This window comes from Myotis yumanensis, unplaced genomic scaffold (genome assembly GCF_028538775.1).
Source record: "Myotis yumanensis isolate MYYU_CA2020_CCGP unplaced genomic scaffold, mMyoYum1.0.hap1 SCAF_13, whole genome shotgun sequence".
In the NCBI taxonomy this organism is placed as follows: domain Eukaryota; kingdom Metazoa; phylum Chordata; class Mammalia; order Chiroptera; family Vespertilionidae; genus Myotis; species Myotis yumanensis.
This window is the reverse complement of record NW_027223764.1, coordinates 25955196-25977429: the sequence shown is the minus strand read 5'-3', so window position 1 is coordinate 25977429 and position 22234 is coordinate 25955196. Positions and strand designations below refer to the sequence as shown.

Sequence of the window (22234 nt, the reverse complement as noted above, 5' to 3'; positions counted from 1 at the left end):
CCATGAAGTCAAACAGAAAAGGAAAAAATAAAATTGGAACCACAGAGTCAGATTCTTACATGTTTTGAAGTAATTTCCTAGGATTTGAGATAACCACCAGACCCTGATTATAGTAATGGAAGTTGTATGAAAACATATAAAGATAAATTTGTGGCCCTGGCCGGGTGGATCAGTTGGTGGAGCAATGTCCCGTACACCAAAAGGTTGCAGGTCTGATTACCCGTGAGGGCACATGCGTAGGTTGCAGATTTGATCCTCAGTTGGGGCACGTATGGGAGGTAACCTATCAATGTTTTTATTTCACATCAATGTCTGTCTGTCTGTCTCTCTCTCTCTCTCTCTCTCTTTCTCTCTCTTTCTCTTTCTCCCTCGCTTTCCTTCCCTTCCTCCTTCTCTCTCTAAAAATCAATGAAAATGGCCTCAGGGGAAGAAAAAAAAGAAAATGGCCTCCGGTGAGGATTAAAATAAATGAAGGAAGGAAGGAAGGAAGGAAGGAAGGAAGGAAGGAAGGAATGAATAAATAAATAAAATAAATATTGGATATATACATATATAAATTTATGTATCTAGAGGACTGAGAATTATGTTTCAAGATTTAATCTTACAATCTATGAGAAAAACTTGAACGTAATTTTTACTTGACAGTTGTATGAATGAGGTGAATTAACTTGTCAAAATGAACATTAAAAGTAACTTTTAGCCCTAACCGGTTTGGCTCAGTGGATAGAGCGTCGGCCTGCGGACTGAAGCGTCCCAGGTTCGATTCCAGTCAAGGGCACATGCCCGGTTGTGGGTTTGATCAGTAGGGGATGTGCAAGAGGCAGCCGATCAGTGATTCTCTCATTATTGATGTTTCTATCTCTCTCTCCCTCTCCTTTCCTCTCTGAAATTAATAAAAGATATATTTAAAAAAAAAGATTTGTGTTGGGAAATTTAAATAATACTGAAAGTTATAAAATATGCTAACTCTTTCCATTATCTTACAGAACTGTAGTTTTTACATAAATGGGCTTAGTTTTTTCATGCAGTAGTTTGTGTTTTTCATTAAAAGTTTGCTTTCATGTTTCCTATGTTTGAATATTGGCTTATCTGTTTACTTTTTAGTTTAAGGTTTGCCAGATTAATAGCAATTTTCCTATTTTTAAAGGACCTGTACACATTAGTCCAACTGTCACTGAAGACCAAAAGAAAAGTGAAGAAGTGCAAGAGAGCATTTCAGAAAATGAGGAAAACATTCGAGTTGTACAAGAAAATAATGATAATGAAGAGCTGAAAGCAAGATTACTCACTGTTGAGAATGAACTTAGAAATGAAAAGGAAGATAAAGCAGAATTAAGTAAACAGATTGTTGCTTTGCAGCAGGAGCTTTCTTTTTCTAAGAAGGAGAGCTTTTCTTTAAGTATAGATGTCCAACAAATTCAGTCAACTTATGACAATGCAATTTCTGAATTACAGATACAGAGAGGTATAAATCAAGAACAGGAGGAAAAGATCATGAAGTTGTCAGAGGAGATAGAAGTCGCTAGAAGAACCATCACTCATAATGTTTCACAAATAAAATTAATGCAAGCAAAAATAGATGAACTACGAACCCTTGATTCATTTTCTCAGATCTCAAACATAGATTTACTCAATCTCCAGGATCTCTCACGTGGTTCTCAGGAGGATGATTTGCCAAATACAAAGTTACACCCTTTGGATAATGATTATTTGGTAAGTAAGCAGGTTAAACCTAATAGGGAAAGTTCTTTCCACTCTAGTATTGATGCCATTTGGGTAGAATGTAAGGAGATTGTAAAGGCCTCCTCCAAAAAAAGTCATCAGATCCAGGAACTAGAACAACAAATTGAAAAATTACAAGCAGAATTAAAATGCTATGAGGATGATAACAAGAGACTAAAAACAGAAAATAAAAATCAAGATGACCTACTAAAAGGAAAAGAAAGTCTTACACAGCAGCTGAAGGAAGAATTGCAAGAAAAAAATGTTAGTCTCAATGTTCAAGTACAGCAAGTAGTTGAGGGAAAAAGAGCACTTTCAGAACTCACACAAGAGGTTGCCTACTATAAAGTGAAAATAAATGAACTTGAAGCCATGTTAAGAACTCAGAAAGTTGAATGTAGTCATTCAACCAAGTTAGAACAAGAAATTTTGGAAAAAACATCTATCATCTTGGAACTAGAAAAAAATCTAAAGGAATTTCAAGCAGATCATCAGGATTGTATCAAAAACATCAAAAATTTAAACCAAAGGGAAGTCAAGTTGAAAGAAGAAATCACACGGTTAACAAATAATTGGGAAGATGCAAAGCATTCCCTTCAATTAAAGGAAGAAGAAAAAGAAACCAACTGGCAAGAGATGGAAAAGTAAGCTAAATGTTATTCAAATATTTATAATATGCAAAGCATTCATTGTATTGATTTTGTTATGTAGCTTTTAAGTAATTTAGGTGGGCATAACTTAATCTGGTGCAGTATAGCATTTGAGATGAGTGAAGACTTGGACTTTGTTTATATAAATCTTTGGAGCCAAGTTATATGCAAAGATCTTTTTATAGAATCTGAACTTTTCTCTAAAGGACTCATTCATGGTTTGGACATTCTAAATTTGTGAAAAGATGTAATTTTGTAGATTGTTATTGTCTCACAAATATGATACAAAGTGATTAATGGTGTGTCACTATAGGAAAGTGGTTTGTGTTTTATAGATTGAAAGAGGAGCTCTCGGCAAGCTCTGCCCTTACCCAGAACCTGAAAGCAGATCTTCAGAGGAAGGAAGAAGATAATGCTGAGCTGAAAGAGAAACTGACTGATGCCAAAAAACAGATTAAGCAAGTACAGAAAGAGGTAGGCTCTTTGAAAGCTGTGCATTCAATTTAAATGGTAAAGATGGTTTTCCTTATGTATCAATAAACCTTGGAAATGTGAGCCAATAATTTCTCCCTGGAATGTCTTTGTTGACTTTTCCATGATAATGATTTTGCTGTTGCATGCAAGATGCTATGTTGATTCTTTTTTGAGAACACTTACAAGTGTTTGAAATTCTTAAAATGTAAGAAGAAAATTATTTCTTCATATGCATTCTCCTTTAGAGTATTAGGAAATATCCTGATAATTTGAAGCCATATCTTATACTATGTTAGAATCTAATTTGTTAATGTTTTTAAAAATTTATCTTTATCGCCCTAACCGGTTTGGCTCAGTGGATAGAGCGTTTGCCTGCGGACTCAAGGGTCCCAAGTTCGATTCCGGTCAAGGGCATGTACCTTGGTTGTGAACTAGAAAAAAGTGGGGAGTGTGCAGGAGGCAGCTGATTGATGTTTCTCTCTCATCGATGTTTCTAACTCTCTATCCCTCTCCCTTCCTCTCTGTAAAAAATCAATAAAATATATTTTTTAAAGAAATTTATCTTTATTGTTGAAAGTATTACAGATAATTCCCCCTTTCCCCCCAGTGGCCGCTTTAATGAGTTTTTAAGGACATGAATCTTTGAATCAGTGGCCATTAATTTTAAACAAAAAGCATTTAAAAAAAATTTGTTTTATAATCATTACTTTGTAGGTATCTCTAATGCGTGATGAGGAAAAATTACTGAGGATTAAAATGAATGAACTGGAGAAAAAGAAAAACCAGTGTTCTCAGGAAATGGATATGAAACAGCGAACCATTCAGCAACTCAAGGTATCAGTTTTTTTAAAGGGTGGTTTAATTAGAGTCCATGTATTTTAGTGTCTAAAAAAATCAGTTTTTTATAACAAATTCTCTTTTAGCCTTTTCTGTAATTGAAAAATTGGTTAAAATCAAATAAGGTCATAGTAATTTGCTTCTAATGACTAGAGTATGGGAAGGAAAAAATAGTAATTTTACAGTAAGAAAACCTGGCAGACAACACCTTAACTTTAACCAAGTGTTTAAGAATATAATCACCAGTGGTAAGCCATATTGGTAACATGTATTTCCTGATTTGATGTGACCAAAAGGGCACATCTTTTCTGTGGTACTCTTCCTCCAAATCCTTTAACTTAGTCTAATTGTGAGAAGACATCAGACAAGCCCAAACTGAGAATGTTCTACTAAATACCCGACCAGTAGAAAGTGGCAAAGTCATTAAAGTATTATTGAGACACTTATCACAGATGAGATACTAGTGAGACATGAAGACTAAATGTGGCATTGTATCATGATTGGATTCTAGAACATTGTTGGAGAAACATGAAATCCAAATAAAGTCTTCAGTTTTGATAGTATTATACCAATGCTAATTTTTTTCCCCATACAAAAATAATTGTTTCCATTTTCGAGACTAAACTTCTCATTTGTTTGTGTCCAATGTTAGTTAATTTCTTGATTTTAAAATAATATTCCATGGTAATAGAAGATGTTGAAATTAGGAGGAGCTAAGTGGAGGTTATACAGGAAATTTCTGGTATCTTTGCAATTCTTTTATAAAATCTAAAGTTATTTCAAAATCAAAAGTGAAAAGAAAAAGCTCAGGACCTGTAAAAAAAAATTTTTTTAAGAGGACACTTAAGCCGAAACCGGTTTGGCTCAGTGGATAGAGCGTCGGCCTGCGGACTGAAGGGTCCCGGGTTCGATTCCGGTCAAGGGCATGTACCTTGGTTGCGGGCACATCCCCAGTGGGAGATGTGCAGGAGGCAGCTGATCGATGTTTCTCTCTCATCGATGTTTCTAACTCTCTGTCTCTCTCCGTTCCTCTCTGTAGAAAATCAATAAAATATATTTAAAAAAAAAAAAAAAAAAAAAAAAAAAAAAAGAGGACACTTAAGCATTTATAAATGGTTTTATATATATATATATATATATATATATATATATATATATGTATTTTTTTTTCCAGATGATCAGCATAGTTGGGTTCTCTTTTTATTCTCCTGTTTCCTAAATGGTTATGTTTTACTTAACATCAATTAATTGGATAAAGCAGCAATAAAGAAAGGTTACTGTAGTCTTTACACATTTGCTTTTAAATGAAGTAAACTAATGAATATTCATATATAAACATGTGATTTAAATTTTTAACTGAATACCGTTTTAATAAAGCAATCTATACTTTCATAATACAATTCAGAGATCTTTAGGTTCTGTAATGATTTATTCTAAGACTTATAACCTAAGAAGGTAGTGCTGAAGTTAGATGAGGTAAGGAATGGGTTGGATTACTTAACAAGTTAAAACTGGAATTGGCCCTGCTGCGGTGGCTCAGTGGTTGAGCATTGACCTATGAATCAGGTGGTTACAGCTCAATTCCCGGTCAGGGCACATGCCTGGGTTGTGGGCTGGATCCCAGTGTGGGGCGTACAGGAGGCAGCCACTCAATTATTTTCTCTCATCATTGATGTTTCCATCTCTCTCCCTCTTATTCTACCAATAAAAAAATATTAAAATAAAACAAAACTGGAATTGGAGGATTTTTAGTGCTAATAATTTAATCTTTGCCCTTAAGGCTTTGGTTATTCAAACCTTCCATCTACTTTCTACATAGAGGGGGTTGGAGGGTCCTATTTTTCTGCATTTTGAATTTACTGATATGGAACTTTTTAGTGGTTTTTCTTATTTGTCCTTTGTTAACTACATAGTGAACCTCCATTTCCCTGTTTTTGCTTTTTGTGGTGCATAAGAGAACACAATAACGTAAAATGTTAAGTAAAATGACTGGGCAGTAACTTTGAGGTAGATTAAAGGTATAAAATTTTTACTACTATTTTTTTCTTTTTCACTCTCACTCTGCCCTTTCCTCCAAGGTGTAAGAAACTTGGAAGCTCAAGACTAGTAGTCAGCTTTATAGGAGACAGATTTCGAACCTAATATTGAACCTTGTTTTCAGGCCCCACTATTAAATATTTTTGTGTGTTTATTATATTTGCATTTCATCCATATTCTTTCATTTTGCAGGAGCAGTTAAGTAACCAGAAAGTGGAAGAAACTATACAGCAGTATGAGAGAGTGTGCAAAGGTCAGGAACAAACCTCTACTTCTAATACTAAAATGATTGACAAAATAGTTGCAATACCAGTTTGTTTAAACATTTTCCTTTGAAAATTCTAAAGTAAACTAAGGGCAGCATAGGCTATAACACTGTCAAAAGAAAGCATTGATTGATTCTAATGAGTAACTTATCAGTATAAAGTTTATTCTTGAAAATTAAAACATTAAGAAATATTCAGTCAAAGGCCCATTGAGCTCTAGGAAATGGCCAGCATTTTGTGAAAAATAAAGTTTCATAGGTCACAATGAATGGAATAGATTTCTAGACAAAATCATGTAAACAATATACTTTAAGTAAAACAGCTTTAAAATTAAAAAAAAAATTTATAAAGTTTAAAAGGAACATTTACAATTTTAGGTTCAAATTGTATGTGCTGAATTTTGCTTTTTTCAAACTCAAATTGTATTGATTTTTTTTATTTAGAATGTTTTAAAAATTTCTTTGTTGATAATTACATACAGTAGGTTTACATGTTCGTATGGGGAAAGACATGCAGGGTATGATTATTATAATAGTTTTATTAACTCAAAAGAATGTCACAGGGCACAGTGCACTTAGGTACAGTCTCTTATGTGTTCAAATAGCTGGCCTTCATTATTTACACATTTTTTGTAGTCTACTTGCTATATTCATGCACATTTTGGCACAGAGTTCTTACCCACTTTTGTCCATCCCTTAATTTCTGTATGTAAAATTATGCAGATTCCTTTCTTCCCCATCACTTACTCATCTCTTAATAAAAAATTGCATTTTCAGCCTGGTAAGTGGTTGAGCGTAGACCTGTGAACCAGGAGGTCATGGTTTGATTCCTGGTGAGGGCACATGCTCAGGTTGTGAGCTCAATCCCCAGTAGGGGGTATGCAGGAGGCAGCCAATCAGTGACTCTCTCTCTGGTCATTAATGCTTCTATCTCTCTCTCCCTCTTCCTTCCTCTCTGAAATCAACAAAATTAAAAAAAGTTTTGCATTTTCAGTTCTTGAGGCTTTTCCTGACTTCTACATTTTTATTTAAATACTGAATGCCATTCACTTAGCTATCTTAATAAGTTTGTTTAAAAATTTTTTGAGATATAATATATAGTATCACATAAAATTTACCCTTTAAAAGTGAACATTTGGCCCTGACCGGTTTGGCTCGGTGGATAGAGCATCGGCCTGCGTACTCAAGGGTCCCAGGTTTAATTCTGGTCAAGGGCATGTACCTTGGTTGTGGGCACATCCCCAGTGGTAGGTGTGTGGGAGGCGGCTGATCAATGTTTCTCTCTCATCGATGTTTCTAACTCTCTATTCCTCTCTGTAAAAATCAATAAAATATATTTTTTTAAAAAAGTGAACATTTGTGTGGGTTTAGTATATTCACAAGGTTGTACAATCACTGCCACTCTGAATTCCATAATATTTTCATCACCCCCCCAAAAGAAACCCTTCCTTAGCTAGTCCCCGTCAATCACTAATCTACTGTCTGTCTTTATTGGACTTGCCTGCTGTAGACAGTCACTTATATGAATTCTTGTAAATTGAGTCATATAAGGTGTGGCCTTTTGGGTATGACTTCTTTCACTTAGCATGTTCTTAAGTTTTATCCATATTGTAGTATGTACCAGTACTTCATTCTTATTTATGGCCAACTAATATTACATTTTATTTATGTATCAGTTGGTAGGCGTTTGGGTTGTTTCCACTTCTTGGCTTTTATGAATATTTGTGCACAAATGTTTGGGTGAATATATATTTTCAATTCTCTTAGGAATATATATCCAGGAGTGGAACTACTGGATCATGGTAACTGTATGGTTAACTCTTTGAGGAACTGTCAAAATTTACTACAGTGACTGTACTTTTTTTTTTTTTACTGTATTATTCTGTGTTCCTACCAGTAGTGGATGAGGGCTCCAGTTTCTTTATGATGTTACTAATACTAGTTATTTTTCATTTTTAAAGTTATAGCTATCTTTCTTAGTTCCCTAGGACTGCTGTAACAAAGTATCACAAATTGGGTAACTTAAAATAACAAAAAACTTATTCTCCTACAGTCCTGAGAACTAGAAATCCAAAATAAAGATATTGAAATGCTTCTTCTGAAGGTTCTAGGAAAGAATCTTTTTTAGTTTCTGGTGGGTAATGGCAATCCTTTGTATTTCTTGGTTTGTGCCTTTGTTTTAACATGGTATGTCTGTATCGGTGTCTTCTTATTAGTGTTGTACAGATTTCCCTCTTCATTAAGTACACTGGTCATACTAGATTTTGGGCCCATCCTAATCCAGAATTACTTTTATTCTTAATTTGATTACATCTGCAAATTCCCTATTTCCAAATAAGGTTACATTCATAGTGGGTGGACATGAATATTTTGGGAACACTATTTAACCTAACATTCTGATGAGTGTCAAGTAGTATGCCATTGTTATTGATTTGTATTTCCCTAATGACTAAATACTGAGAATCTAGTTTTCAGCTGTTGGCCATTTGTATATCTTATTTGGACAATTTTTTGTTAAGTCCTTTGCCCATTTTAAAATTGGGTTACTTGTCTTTCTTATTATGGAATTGTAAGAATTCTTTATATATTCTGGATACTAGGCCCTTATCAGATAAATGATTTGCAAATGTTTTCTCTAATTCTTTGGGCTGTTCTTCAATTACTTGATAGTGTCCTTTGATGCATACAAGTTTTTCATTTTGGTGGAAGTTCAGTTTACCTATTTTGTTTTGATAGCTTGTTATGTCTAAGAAACTGTTGCCCATTCAAAGTTATGTAGATTTTCTAAGAGTTATAGTTTTAGTTCTTTTTTTTTATTTTTTAAAATATTTTTATTGATTTTTTACAGAGAGGAAGGGAGAGGGATAGAGAGTCAGAAACATCGATGAGAGAGAAACACCGATCAGCTGCCTCCTGCACACCCCCCATTGGGGATGTGCCCGCAACCAAGGCACATGCCCCTGGCCGGAATCGAACCTGGGACCCTTTAGTCCGCAGGCCGACGCTCTATCCACTGAGCCAAACCGGCTAGGGCAAGTTCTTTTATTTTTAGATCTTTGATCCATTTTAAGCTCATCCATTTGAGCATAAGTTTGTGTATTGTTTGAGATAAGTATCTTTTGCTTATGGAGCTCTAACTGTCCAAGCACTATTTGTGGCAAAGACTGTTCTTTCCTTCATTGCATTGTCTTTAAATCAGTTGACTATCAATATAAGGGTTTATTTTTGTACTCTCAATTTTGTTTTATTGATCTGTATGTCTGTCCTTACGCTGGTATCACACTGTATTGTTACTGTATGTTAGTTTTGAAATGGGAAGTGTGAATGCTCTCACTTTTGTTCTTTTGCAAGATTGTTTTGGCTTGGGTTCCTTGGATTTGTACCTGAATTTTAATATCACCTTGTCATTTTCTGCAAAAGAGCCAGTTAGAATTTTGATGGTGATTTTGTCAAATCTGAGGGTATATTTGGGGAAATTGCCAATCTAACAGTATTAGTCATGAATGTGGGATATCATTTCATTTAATTAGACCTTCTGGAATTCCTTTCAATGATGTTTTTTAGTTTTCAGTGTATAAGTTTTGCACATTTTTGTTAATTTATTATAATAAATAAATTATTATAAATTTAATATAAATTTAAAATTAATATAAATTATAAATAAATTTAATAATAATGTATATTATTCTTTATAATGCCTTTGAAAATGGAATTATTTTCTTAATGCCATTTTTGGATTGTTCATTGCTAGTGTATAAAAAGAAAATCAATTTGATTATATTGATTTTGTATCCTGCAATTTTGCTGAACTAGTTTATGAGCTCTAATAAAGTTTTCTTTATTTTTCTTCCTTTTTGGGGATTCCTTAAGATTTTCTATATGTAAGATCATGTCTTCTGCATATAGAGATAGTTTTACTTTTCCCTTTCCACTCACTCTGTTTGCCTCTACTTCTCATTCTTGCCATCTATCCATTCATTCTTGCAATCATCCAAGCATCCATCTGCACATTAAATATTTATTTGGTGCTTCATATATGCCAGTGCTGTTCTAGACATATAGGGTACAGCAGAGAACAGACAGTTTCTGTTTATATGGAACTCATATTCTATTATAGTTAGTAAAAGTGTATTTTAGTTTTTAGAAGAACTCAAGAAAAATTGGATATCTAGATGGAGATGTTAGTAATTTCTAAAATGTTCACTCACTATTTTTAGATCTAAGTGTTAAAGAAAAAATAATTGAAGACATGCGAATGACACTAGAAGAACAAGAACAAACTCAGGTAGAACAAGATCAAGTGCTTGAAGCTAAATTAGAGGAAGCTGAAAGGCTTGCTACAGGTAAAACAATATTGCTTAAATATCTCAAGACATACTCTTGCATTTTCTTTATTTCCCTAGATTTCTTTCCTTTAAAGTATTATAGTACTTGTAATAATTCATAATGAAAATGTATTTGGTATGTCTTTGGAATGTCCTGTCACCTGCCATTTTCCAATGTGATGAAAATTATTTTATCTAAGTAAAATTGTGTATAGTAAAGAAGGACTGAGGACATGCTCTTGCAATGTTCCCCAGATGTTAAGAATAAACTTTCAACTAAGTTTTACATTTTTCTAGCTCTTAGTATTATTTCTGTATAAATACTCTGATTTCATCCCTGAGAATACCATCACAGTTTAATTTTTGAGAATTACCTGAAGTTTCCTATATAATTAAGACTGACATGCATTTAATTTATATTGTATAAATTTGAACACTATTCAGTGGGTGCCCATGAGGTCGCTGTAGTTCCTCTTCTCTAAGAATTTGGTAAGAACTCTTAAAAGTGAGGCTCTTAGTGTAGTTCTAGTTCTGTCTTAATCTGTGTTCTTTTTTCTTATTTGTATCCCATGCCACATGTATCTCTAAATGGTATCACTTCTGCTTGCTTTTAAAAATAATTTTATGTTTTCAAACAGAATTGGAAAAATTGAAAGAAAAATGCAAAGATCTGGAAACCAAAAGTAATCAAAGTTCAAATGAAGAACTTGAGGGTAACACAGATGTGCTTAGTAAAAAGCTCAATAAACTTCAAGATGAGCTACAGGTAGGATTTTATTTATCTATGTGTGTGTGTGTGTGTGTGTGTGTGTGTGTGTGTGTGACTAATTTGTGCTGAGTGGCCAGATTATTATGACCAGCCCATCAGTACTTCATTGACACTTCCAAAAATACTGAATATTGAAAACTTCCTAAGCAAATACTCTCAAGGTTTTGTTATTATTATTATTATTTGCATAACTGATTCACTTCATTGTACTGAATATATATACACTGAGTGAATATGTACTCAGTGAATATATATACACTGAGTAGTCAGATTATTATGACCACCCATCAGTACAATAATATATATATTTATGTGTTCATTATATTTCTGATGAGAGGAGAATTCAGTAAATATTTTATGGTTGCTTCATGTATGGGTAAAATAATTCCTAGGAGTAACTAATATATTGATATAATTTTTTTCAGTATACATTGAAAAGACACGGGGAGGAAATTCCCAAGATACAAACTAATTGCAAATGAAAATACAGTGGTTGGGTCTTCAGTTTTATATTCTACATATTTAATACTTAAGTCACCATCTCTTACCTATTTTTCTACTCTTGAATTTCTTACTCATCAAATACTGCTATGGGAAAGGTGACTTTTAGGAAAATTATTTTGATTATTATAAATATGTAATTATTTACATATGTAATTATTGAGTTGGAAAAGAACAGTGTTAAATATCTGGACACTGGGATATATTTGAAATCATACTATATAGAAGATATTGTGTTTGATGTTTATATTTTTTTCCATGTTCAACTCAAACATACTATGTATGGAATATAACATATAGGAGAAATATGTTCTTAATGGGATTTACCAAACACTGCTTAAAATTTTGTAAATCAGGAGCTGCATTCATAACTAGATTCGAGATTAAAGAAAACATAATGTTTTGAAAAGTTGACTAAATCTAAATTATTTTCTTAAGTGCAGGCTGTATGTAATTGGGTACTGAACAAATACAAAAAAATTGCTACTTTTTTTTGTAAGGGTTAATTATATATTCTAGAATTTACCCTTTCTATTGTGAAAACCCCAAGTAAATATACTGTTAATTATGAAAAAAAATGCATGAACTATATTGAGAATGTTTATATTTAGGAGTATTGGTATGTTTGCATTGCTCTCAAATGATGTGATCACATATCTTAGATTATAAGCTTTATAATCTTGGAATGGACTACTATAGTTCTAAAAACAGTGGGATATATATTTTAAAGTGGTGTTATTGTTCTTGTTTACTTGGGTTTTGAATGTATAACTTAGATGCCTTTGAACCCAGTTTGAAAATTACTGGTCATTTGTATTCTTGGTCCAGATGTTCTCAATGATCCTTAAACTAATAAATGTTTGTCCTATTGCACATGTTATTTTTTATTTGGCATCTTATATACCCAGGAATATTTTATTTTTAGACCCATACAATTAGAAATGACCATCACATGTAAAGCAAGGACCTACAACCAAAATTACCTAGCAGAGCTACCATTTATTTTAATTTTAATTTTTTTGTTAATTCTCACCTGAGAATTTTTTAATTTTTTTTTTAGTGCTGAAACCCGGGATGAGAATATTTTTTACCATTGATTTTTTTAGAGTGAGGGGGTGGGAAGAGAGAGAGAAAGAGAGAGAGAGAAACAGAAACATAGGTGTGAGAGAGAAACAGTGACTGGTTGTCTGTCACACATGCCCCAACCGGGACTGGGGAAAGAACTTGCAACCAAGGTACATGCCCTTGACCAGGAGTTGAACCGGAGACCCTCCGGTTTGCGGGCTGACACTCTAACCACTGAGCTCGCCAGCCAAGGCACAAAGCTATCATTAAGAATGGAAGGTCAGATAAAGAGCTCCCCAGACAAGAAAAAGCTAAAGGACTTCATCACCACTAAACATTATTACATGAAATATAATGAGTGAACAAGCAGAACAGAACCATACTCATAGATACAGAGAACATTTTGAAGGTTGCCAGATGGGAGGCAGGTTGGAGGGATGGCTAAAAAAGGTGAAGGGATTTAGAAGCACAAATTAGTCATAGCCCATGGACACAGACAATTGACAGGTGAAGGCCTAGGATTGGGTAGAGGGAGGGAAAGGGGGGGAAATGGGGCCATCTGTAATACTCTCAACAATAAAATAAAATAAAAAATAAAAAAGGAAAGACCATCACACACAAAGTCTTTTTTTTTTCCTGTCATTTAGGAAGACGTGTGTCTAACTTTTTCAGGAATTTAAATTGTTTATTTCTTCTTATGCTCACTGACTTAAGTCTTTAAATAATGAACTTCATAGCAAAGTAAAGTTTATAGGGGAAATAGTGTTTAGGAAAGCAAACCAGCAATGTTTATTTTATAATCTGAAATAAACTGATCTTGTCATTGTTGAAAGACAAACACTTTTAAGGTTTTAAAAAGTGATGGGTTTTATGAAAATGGTATAAAAATAGATTTTTTGACTACTTAAGCATCTGATAGTTATTTGTACTGTTTTTATATATAGAAATCTGAACAGAAATATAACTCTGATAGAAAGAAATGGTTAGATGAGAAAATGATACTAATCACTCAAGCTAAAGAATCTGAGAATCTACGAAACAAAGAGATGAAAAAATATGCTGAAGACAGAGAGCGTGGTTTAAAGCAACAAAACGAAGTGGTTGGTAGCAATTATACTTTCTCTTTGTTGTGTTTCACCTGCTTTCTTGGGCTTGTTAAGTTTATCTCTGGGATTCTTATCTGTCTGTGCATGGCTTGTTGTTTTCCTTCTTTTTTTTAAAGGCACCTTTTCTATTTTTATTGTGAATGAAAAAGGGCTGTAGAATAAACCTGACAAGTTGGGGTAGGGGATGGAGGAGCACGTGGCAGGTCTGACAAGCTCAGTGACTAAGAGTGACCACACAGTATGCTCTGATCACAAATTCCTAACTGGACAGGCCATGGTAGGTAGTCGAGTCACAGGCCCAGAGCTTCCTTAGCAAAAGTCAATCTCTAAGTGAGTGAGTTCTGTCCATTGTTCTTATGCATCTTTTTCTAGACCCTTGAAAGCACAACTGCAGGCACCAGAGCACAAGACCACCATAGCAAGAGACCACAGAACCCCTCATTGTTATCATGTTCCCTGCCTGCTATCTTTGTAAATGTTAACTATTAACACTCCTGTACCTACCACTGTAAAAGAAGTGTTTCTCCATTTTGCCTTTTATTTAATCCTAGAAATGTCCCTGCTTTGCTTTCTCCTGCCTCCTTAATTGGCCACAATAGATTTCATGTAACCTTCCTTATGTTTTCTCCTTTGGCTAATGCATAAAAGGAACCGCAAAACTGCTATTCTTCTGAGCATTTTCTCAATCCATTGAGATCTTGCTTCTGGGCATGCCCTCAACAGTCTGGCTCAAATAAATCCTTACAAAACTTTTCTATAGGTTTGGATGACAGTAAGATGACTCTTCTGTCCCATTTTATCTTGAAGTTCACATATGTTCTTTTTTTTTTTTTTTTTTTTTCAGTTTATTTAGCAATTTGGAAAATACCTAATTACATTTCTGTCTCGATATAGAACTTAAAATTTTCTTCCTTTTGACTGCCACAGGGCTATCCCTACTGTGTTGTGAAACTTGTTTTGCATTTTGAACTGTACATTCTACTAGCATGGTGTGTATGTTTTATCTCATATACAACTTTTATCAATATATACTTTAACATTTTCTCTAATTTCTGGTTAGGAAACACTGACAGCACAGCTGGCAGAGAAAGACAGCAACCTTCAAAAGTGGCGAGAAGAACGGGATCAACTGGTTGAAGCTTTAGAAAAGCAGCTGAAAGCACTGATATCCAGTAACTCTCAAAAAGATAATGAAATTGAACAATTGAAAAAAAGGATCACATCAGAGGCTTCGAAAACAGTCAGTAAAATCTTGTTCTTTCTATGCCTTTTAAAAAAACATTAAACAAAGAAAAATTTCAAAATTGTTTAAATCCTTAAAGGTTAAAAAAGTAAGTTTCCAATAGATCAGAGGGGAATCAGAGTTTGAAAAATTCTTTGGATATTTTTCATGAATTTTGAGTTTTTAGTTCAGAGATAATATTGTCTTAATAGAGTTGTGAAACTTGAGAGCATTTGTAAAAGACAATTAGCACAGTTCAGTTTTTACCTCAGTGAAAGTACATGCTATTATCTCCACATTTTATTCAACAGAATCTTATTTAACAGTTATGGGTAGTTGACATGGAGATGTATTTGACTTTTGATTTTCTTTAAATGTTCTATTTCTTTAATACTCACCCAAGGCTATTTTTTCCATTAATAAATAAAGAGTGGGAGGGAGAGAGAGAGAGAGAGAGAGAGAGAAAGATCAGCTTGAGATAGAGACACATTGATTGGTTGCCTTCTGCCTGCATCCCTTCTTGGACTTGGGAACCTGTAACTGAGATATGTGCCCTTGACTGGGAATGGAACATGAGACCTTTTGGTCTGCAGGTCACCACTCTAACCACTGAGAAAAACTGGCCAGGGCTGACTTGATTTTGATGGTAGTGATGAGAAGGCCCAGGTCGAAATTTATCAAGTTTAAAAATGTAATCTAATACTTCTTTGTAGATCCCTAAGTAGATTTAGGAATAGAACATAACCTATGACTCAGAAAGTGGGATGAACAGTGTGCAACAAGAAAAGGTTTAGTTATCAATATGGTCTTTTCTACTGTAATGCTATAGTTTCATTTCCAAAACTCTAGTTTTTAAAAATTTTAAAAACTCTAGTTTTTAAAAATCAAAGTTCAGATCCTAACTTAGTACAGACCTTGGCCATATCATATTCTATTTCCTCATCTGGAAAGTAGAAATGATTCTTGACAAATTAATTCAAGAGTTACAATGAAAGTAAAATGAGAGAATATATGTAAAACACCTTGGAAGTTGGAAGTAATCTTTCAAATTCTCTTTATATCAAACTCAGAAGAGGTTGGAATATTGTCCAGCCTTTCCTGAGGATGAAAGAGAGGAGAAAGGAGAGTTACGTGCTCATTGAAGACGTCTTTGATTGCTTCCCCTATTTTATCTGCCCAAGTCTTGATTTTATAGTCTTTAGTTGAAGTGTTTTAATTTATTTTTGGTTACAATGGCTTGTTGCTTTAATATTTACTTTAGGAAAAAGAAACCATGGATATCAAGCCCATACATATGAGTTCAACAGATCTTGGTGGAGTTGAAACTGGACCTCAGTCTACAGGTTTTGAAATTTCCAGCAATGAAGTAGAGGTGGGCATTTGGTAACACAGTCCACTTTTTTACCCTCTTTACTTACCAGTGACCATTAATAACCAAATAACACATGCAAGTATAATTTAATCAACCATTGTAGTTATCTTGCTGTATAATTAGCTATATCTGCTCCCCGCTGTGGGGAAAAAAGGTAAAGGTTTTTGAGGAGATGTGAAATTCTTTTGAGAGATTAGATCTCCAAATAATACCCTCTCAAAGTGAGATTGATCTCAAATAACAGATCTGTTAATATAAACAAATTTGTTGACCAGAAATAGGAAATCCCACAAAAGATATGAATGATTATTGGCCCTTCTAAGAGACCCTTTAATTAGCATTTTGAAATCATACCCATTTAATAACTTGATCAACAATCTTACTAACTCACAATGAAATTTCATAATTTGTAGTGAGTTTAGGATTCTATGAATCACTTTGGATAATACAGATTCTCCGAAATAGATAAAACTTCTGTGCACTTAAAGTTTTGAAGATAAAATTACTTAAAAAAATTTTTTTTAACACATTTATTGGGAGCATTTAGTGTTGGGAACCTTGCGAAATACTGAGAATACATACATAAATAAGCTATGATTGCCACCCTCAAGGAGGAAAAAATCTGGTAAGACAGATACATAAATGACTACCTTGTTTGACCTTACCTTTTGGGCTAAGTGTAATGTATGGACAGAGTACTAAGAAACACTGACTGAGAAGGTTATGATGAATTTTGCCTCAGTGGTTGAGGATGTGGATTAGCGAAGGGTAAATAACATCATAACATTATCCAGGGTTGACTAGAATTTTACCAAGCAGAGAACAGGAAGAGAATGGCATTTTAATCTAGGGAAATACTCTGAGCCATTCCCTTTCAGCTTATTAGTATTGACCTTAGAGACTACTATAGATCATAATGTTCATATAAAAGATTGAAGTGGAGCCCTAACCGGTTTGGCTCAGTGGATAGAGCATCGGCCTGCGGACTGAAAGGTCCCAGGTTCGATTCCGGTCAAGGGCATGTACCTTGGTTGCAGGCACATTCCTAGTAGGAGGTGTGCAGGAGGCAGCTGATCGATGTTTCTAACTCTCTATCCCTCTCCCTTCCTCTCTCTAAAAAAATCAATAAAATATATTTGAAAAAAAAAAGATGGAAGTTGATCCACAAACAAGATTTCTTTCTCTATAAATTTGTGTATGTTCTCCTGAACCTCCTGATTCCAACTTCCTACTAAGAACTCCAGCAGTTATTGTGTACTTGACAGTTTTGGAGAATGGTATTGTTAGGCTGTTTTGCATACTTTTCCTGCCTTTATGAAATTAATATGCTCAACTGGGCTAAAATTCCAAAATGATTCATTCACAGAGCTGATTTGGGAAGTCAGATGGACCTATAGAGAACCTCTCCCTATGGCTTGGGCTTCTTATAGCTAGATTCTGAAGTGGGACATTTTGAGGAGAGGGGTGTGTCCTGTAGGTTAGTGTTCTGACAATGCAGAGTGGAAGTTAGAAGATTTCTTATGATTGAGCCTCAGAAGAACATCCTGTTGGTCATGGGAGTCACTAGGGCCAGCCCAGATTCTAGGAAAGAGAATGAAACTCCATCTCTCAGTGGGAAGAGTAGTAGCGGAGCAAAGAATTTGCAGCAAACCTTAATCTACTGTAACTGGGTGCTTATTAAAAATTCTAGGCTCTCCTTGGAGAGTTCTGATTTAGTAGGTTTGTGGTGTGGTTCCACGAATCTTTTAAACAAATTCTCTAGATAATTCTTAGGATCATACTGGGAAATACTAATTTCTAAGTTTCCCTCGATATTAACATACCTAGTGTAAGCTTGAAGAGGGTAGATGATAATTCAATCTCTGTCCTTGCTCTATTGAATTTGACCCCAGCACAATTTTTATCTTTTCTAACTCCTTTAGTAGGTATTCGAGAGTTAATTCTTTGTGATTTATAAATTTATATTCTTCAAATAAGGTTTGTTTTCATTTTTAATCCTGTTATAGGATGAATTTGTAGTTCTTGACTCTTGTGAAGTGTCAACAGAAAATAATCAAACTACTCGATTTCCAAAACCTGAGTTAGAGATTCAGTTTACACCTTTACAGCCAAACAAAATGGCAGTGAAACACCCTGGTTGTGCCTTACCAGTAACGGTTAAGATTTCCAAGGCTCGGAAGAGGAAGAGCAATGAAATGGAACAGGTAAATACTTAACTGATGAGTAAATTTAACAAGCAAGCATTATTGTTGTTGAGCTCATTTACAATATATACTTAAACTCTGCTACACTTCCCTCCGATTCATAAGCACTGCTGTTAGAGACCAAAATCATGAATTATGGCATATTCTAGAATATCACTGTAGTTAAATAGTCATCAAACAAAAAGCTTATAGATATTAAGATTATAGTTTATCCGTATCTTAGGTCTCTATTGTTATAACTCTATGGTCTCTTTTAGAAGAGAAATTCTTTTTCTAACAGCCAGTATATTAAAATTTGGACCTCTATTTAGTGGAAGGCTAAAAAAAAATCTGTTTATTCTTATTGCAGCTTTTTCTTTTTCTACTGCAGCTTTTTGATTGTAGGGTTATCCAATCCTCTATCATGTCACACAAACTTTCTGACCCCCCTGTTTCCTCCTTTTGGGAATAAAAGAGTAGATGTAGTATGTTTAAAATGCTTAGTTTGAATTCCACATGTCATAGATAGGTAAGTAATTTGTTTTAAGTTTAAAACTAATTGTAAGCTCTTCAGCACAATAACTATCTTCAACAATTTTTTTTTTTTTTTTTACTCTTTTAAAGAGTACTATATTTTCAAGCTGGTGGAAGAGCAGAAGTAGTACTAACTATACTCCTGAGGCTCTCCGTCAGGTAATAAATGTACTAAATAAATATTAGACTATTTCCTTCTTCACCTAAAACACCTTTAGAGGTTGTTTTCTATAGCCTTTGTTAACTTTTATTCTATATTTAATTTATATCTAATACATTTTAGATACCATTAAAATCCTAAGTATTTTATCATCTATGTTTATTTCCTTGATTTATTTTTTCAAGGGAAAAGGAAAATTTGTTGTGTATGCAGTATTAAAATACAATTATTCGTTTTACTATTGGTCTGTAATCTCCTTTAGCTCCATGTGTATTTCAGAATAGATATACAGATTGTTGTAGGCAAATCATGTAAAACTTAAAAGTTTTAATTGATTTTACTATCTCTTAACTGCTATAATAAACTGAGGCTCTCATGAAAATCATATATACAGTGTTATATTCTATTCCAGTGAAGACTCCAAAGTGCTCTTTATTGAACACTACAAGTGTGATGGAGTTAAAATCTGTCCTGTTTGTTTGCTTCCCATGATGCCACCTGCCTTCCCCTTTAAGAAAGTCTGCTTCTGCCCTAACCGGGTTGGCTCAGTGGATAGAGCGTCGGCCTGCGGACTGAAAGGTCCCAGGTTCGATTCCGGTCAAGGTCATGTACCTTGGTTTCGGGCACATCCCCAGTAGGGGGTGTACAGGAGGCAGTTGATCGATGTTTCTCTCTCATTGATGTTTCTCACTCTCTATCCCTCTCCCTTCCTCTCTGTAAAAAATCAATAAAATATATATTTTAAAAAAGGAAAAAAAAAAGAAAGTCTGCTTCTTTTGACCCTTAATGGCTTTCACTTGGTGACTTGAATTCTGAGGTTCAGTCATGATCCTTTATCTGCTTCTGTTCTGGCGCCCCCCCCCCCCCCCCCCTTTTATCCTTATAATCTTTGGTATAACTAGGATTTGTGCCAGTTCAGTTCAGTTAACAATGCTACAAAAGCTTTTCCTAAGATGTCATGTCTATTTAGAAGGGAAGAGAGAATATGTTTTCACATTTTACCTGTGTTTATACTGAAGATTTTTATTTTATTTTGTTTTCAGTGCTGTCAAATTTCAGTTAGAGGTCGTAGACATAGATGCTTTGCAGAATTTGGGAGTTGAGGAAAGGGAAGGTATATTGTTGTACTGTGTGGGTTCAAATGAAAGATGTTCTCCCTTATAATCTTTTTCATTTAGCTCATAATTTCATTATATATGGTATGTGGAAAATTCATACCTTTAATCATTTTGCAAATGTATTAAATCATCATATTGTACACCTTAAACTTCTTATGTTATATGTTAATATTTCAATAAAATTGGGAAAAATTTATACTTTTGATCAGGGTTTCTCAACTTCAGCACTATTGACATTTGGGACAAGATATCTCTTTCTTTAGGAAAGTTGTCCTGAGCATCATAGGGGTGTTAAGCAGCGTTATGGCCTCTACCCACTGGATGCCAATAAAATTCCATTTTCCCCAGCAATGACAGCTAAATGTATCTCCAGACATTGGCAATGTTCCCCAGGGTCAGAAATCACCACTGGTTAAGAACTGTTATCTCCTTTTCTTTCTTTTCTTCCTCTTCCTCTTCCTCTTCCTCTTCCTCTTCCTCTTCTCTTCCTCTTTCTCTTCTCTTCTCTTCTCTTCTCTTCTCTTCTCTTCTCTTCTCTTCTCTTCTCTTCTCTTCTCTTCTCTTCTCTTCTCTTCTCTTCTTCTCTCTTTCCTCTCCTCCCCTCTCCTCCTTTCCCTTCCCTTCCCCTTCCCTCCCCTCCCCTCCTCTTCTCTCTCTCTCTCTCTCTCTCTCTCTCTCTCTCTCTCTCAACTCCAGAGAAAGAAAATATTGTCAAGAAATTAACCAGTGCTTAAATATATTATTTTTTAGGAGTTGGTGAAATGTGAAAATAAGAATACTACACCCAGAACTAATTTGAAGTCCCCTATTTCCGAGCATAAAAATTCTCCCGTCAGAAAGGAACAAAAGGTTTGTCTTTTAATTTGTCCAAAATTGACTATTTCAATTCTTTATAAAGTAGAAGGCAAAAATAAAGATGTCACATTTGATTAGTAATTTTTCAGTTTTGTCTAATTATAACTCATTTATCTTTTATTTCTATTCATCTGATCAGCTTAGAATGTAAGCTTTAGCATTTGGCCAGTAGCAGGCACTTCTTGTTCACTTCTCACTTACCACTCTGCCTATCACACTCAGTGTGCCATTCTCCGGTCCATACATCCTTCATTCATATATATATATATATATGTGTGTGTGTGTGTGTGTGTGTGTGTGTGTGTGTGTGTATGTATGTATATGTATATATGTGAAGGATGTATATATATTTTAATCCTCACCTGAGGATATGTCCATTGATTTTAGAGAGAGAGAGGAAAGGGGGGGGGGGGGGGAGAGAGAGAGAGACATTGATCAGCTGCCTTCCACATATACCCTGATCAGGAATCAAACCCGCAACCTGTTGGAGCATAGGACAGTGCTCCAACTAACTTAGCCACCCGGCCAGGGCTCTCCTTATATTCTTAATTGATAATTCCCTGTCTGAGAATTCATAACCTGTGTCTGGCCTCTTTAATTCAACGGTGGCTATAATATTTCCTTCTAACAGTCCTCATCAACAATAACAAAAAATGTTTGTTTATTAGGTTTCCTCACGGTCATCATCTCATAAAACATATTCTTTACGGAGTCAGGCATCTGCAGTTAATGTAAACTTGACCGCTAAGAAAAAAGAAGGAACACTACAGAAATTTGGAGACTTCATACAACGTTCTCCAACAATTCTTCAATCAAAAGGTTTGCAGAAAATTAATTAAATGCCCTTCAATGTTAGGTATTAGGGTATTTCCTAATATCTGATTGGTATATAAACTCATCACAGTGATTATTATATTTCAAGTATTCACTGTCCTATGTTAGGTACTGTGGGAGGAAACATGAAAAGGCCTAGGAGCTTACTATGTGGTGAAGAAAGACCTATATTTAAGTAATTGATCCAGAGTAGGCTGCTCTGTAG

General features: G+C 34.5%; 1 protein-coding gene across 3 annotated transcripts in view; it reads left to right on the top strand.

The window, feature by feature from the left end:
* Window positions 1–22234, top strand: part of KIF20B (kinesin family member 20B) — a 61260-nt gene that overhangs the window by 34536 nt on the left and 4490 nt on the right. For 2 of the 3 annotated variants that reach the window (XM_070432727.1, XM_070432725.1), the window contains exons 12-24: window positions 1148–2366; window positions 2708–2846; window positions 3561–3680; window positions 5913–5973; window positions 10203–10328; window positions 10949–11076; window positions 13590–13745; window positions 14812–14991; window positions 16235–16345; window positions 18352–18549; window positions 19153–19221; window positions 21091–21189; window positions 21864–22014. In XM_070432727.1, the coding sequence (XP_070288828.1) occupies window positions 1148–2366; window positions 2708–2846; window positions 3561–3680; window positions 5913–5973; window positions 10203–10328; window positions 10949–11076; window positions 13590–13745; window positions 14812–14991; window positions 16235–16345; window positions 18352–18549; window positions 19153–19221; window positions 21091–21189; window positions 21864–22014 (2757 nt within the window). The remainder of the gene's footprint in view (window positions 1–1147; window positions 2367–2707; window positions 2847–3560; window positions 3681–5912; window positions 5974–10202; window positions 10329–10948; window positions 11077–13589; window positions 13746–14811; window positions 14992–16234; window positions 16346–18351; window positions 18550–19152; window positions 19222–21090; window positions 21190–21863; window positions 22015–22234) is intronic. The other variant, XM_070432728.1, reaches the window with a different exon arrangement.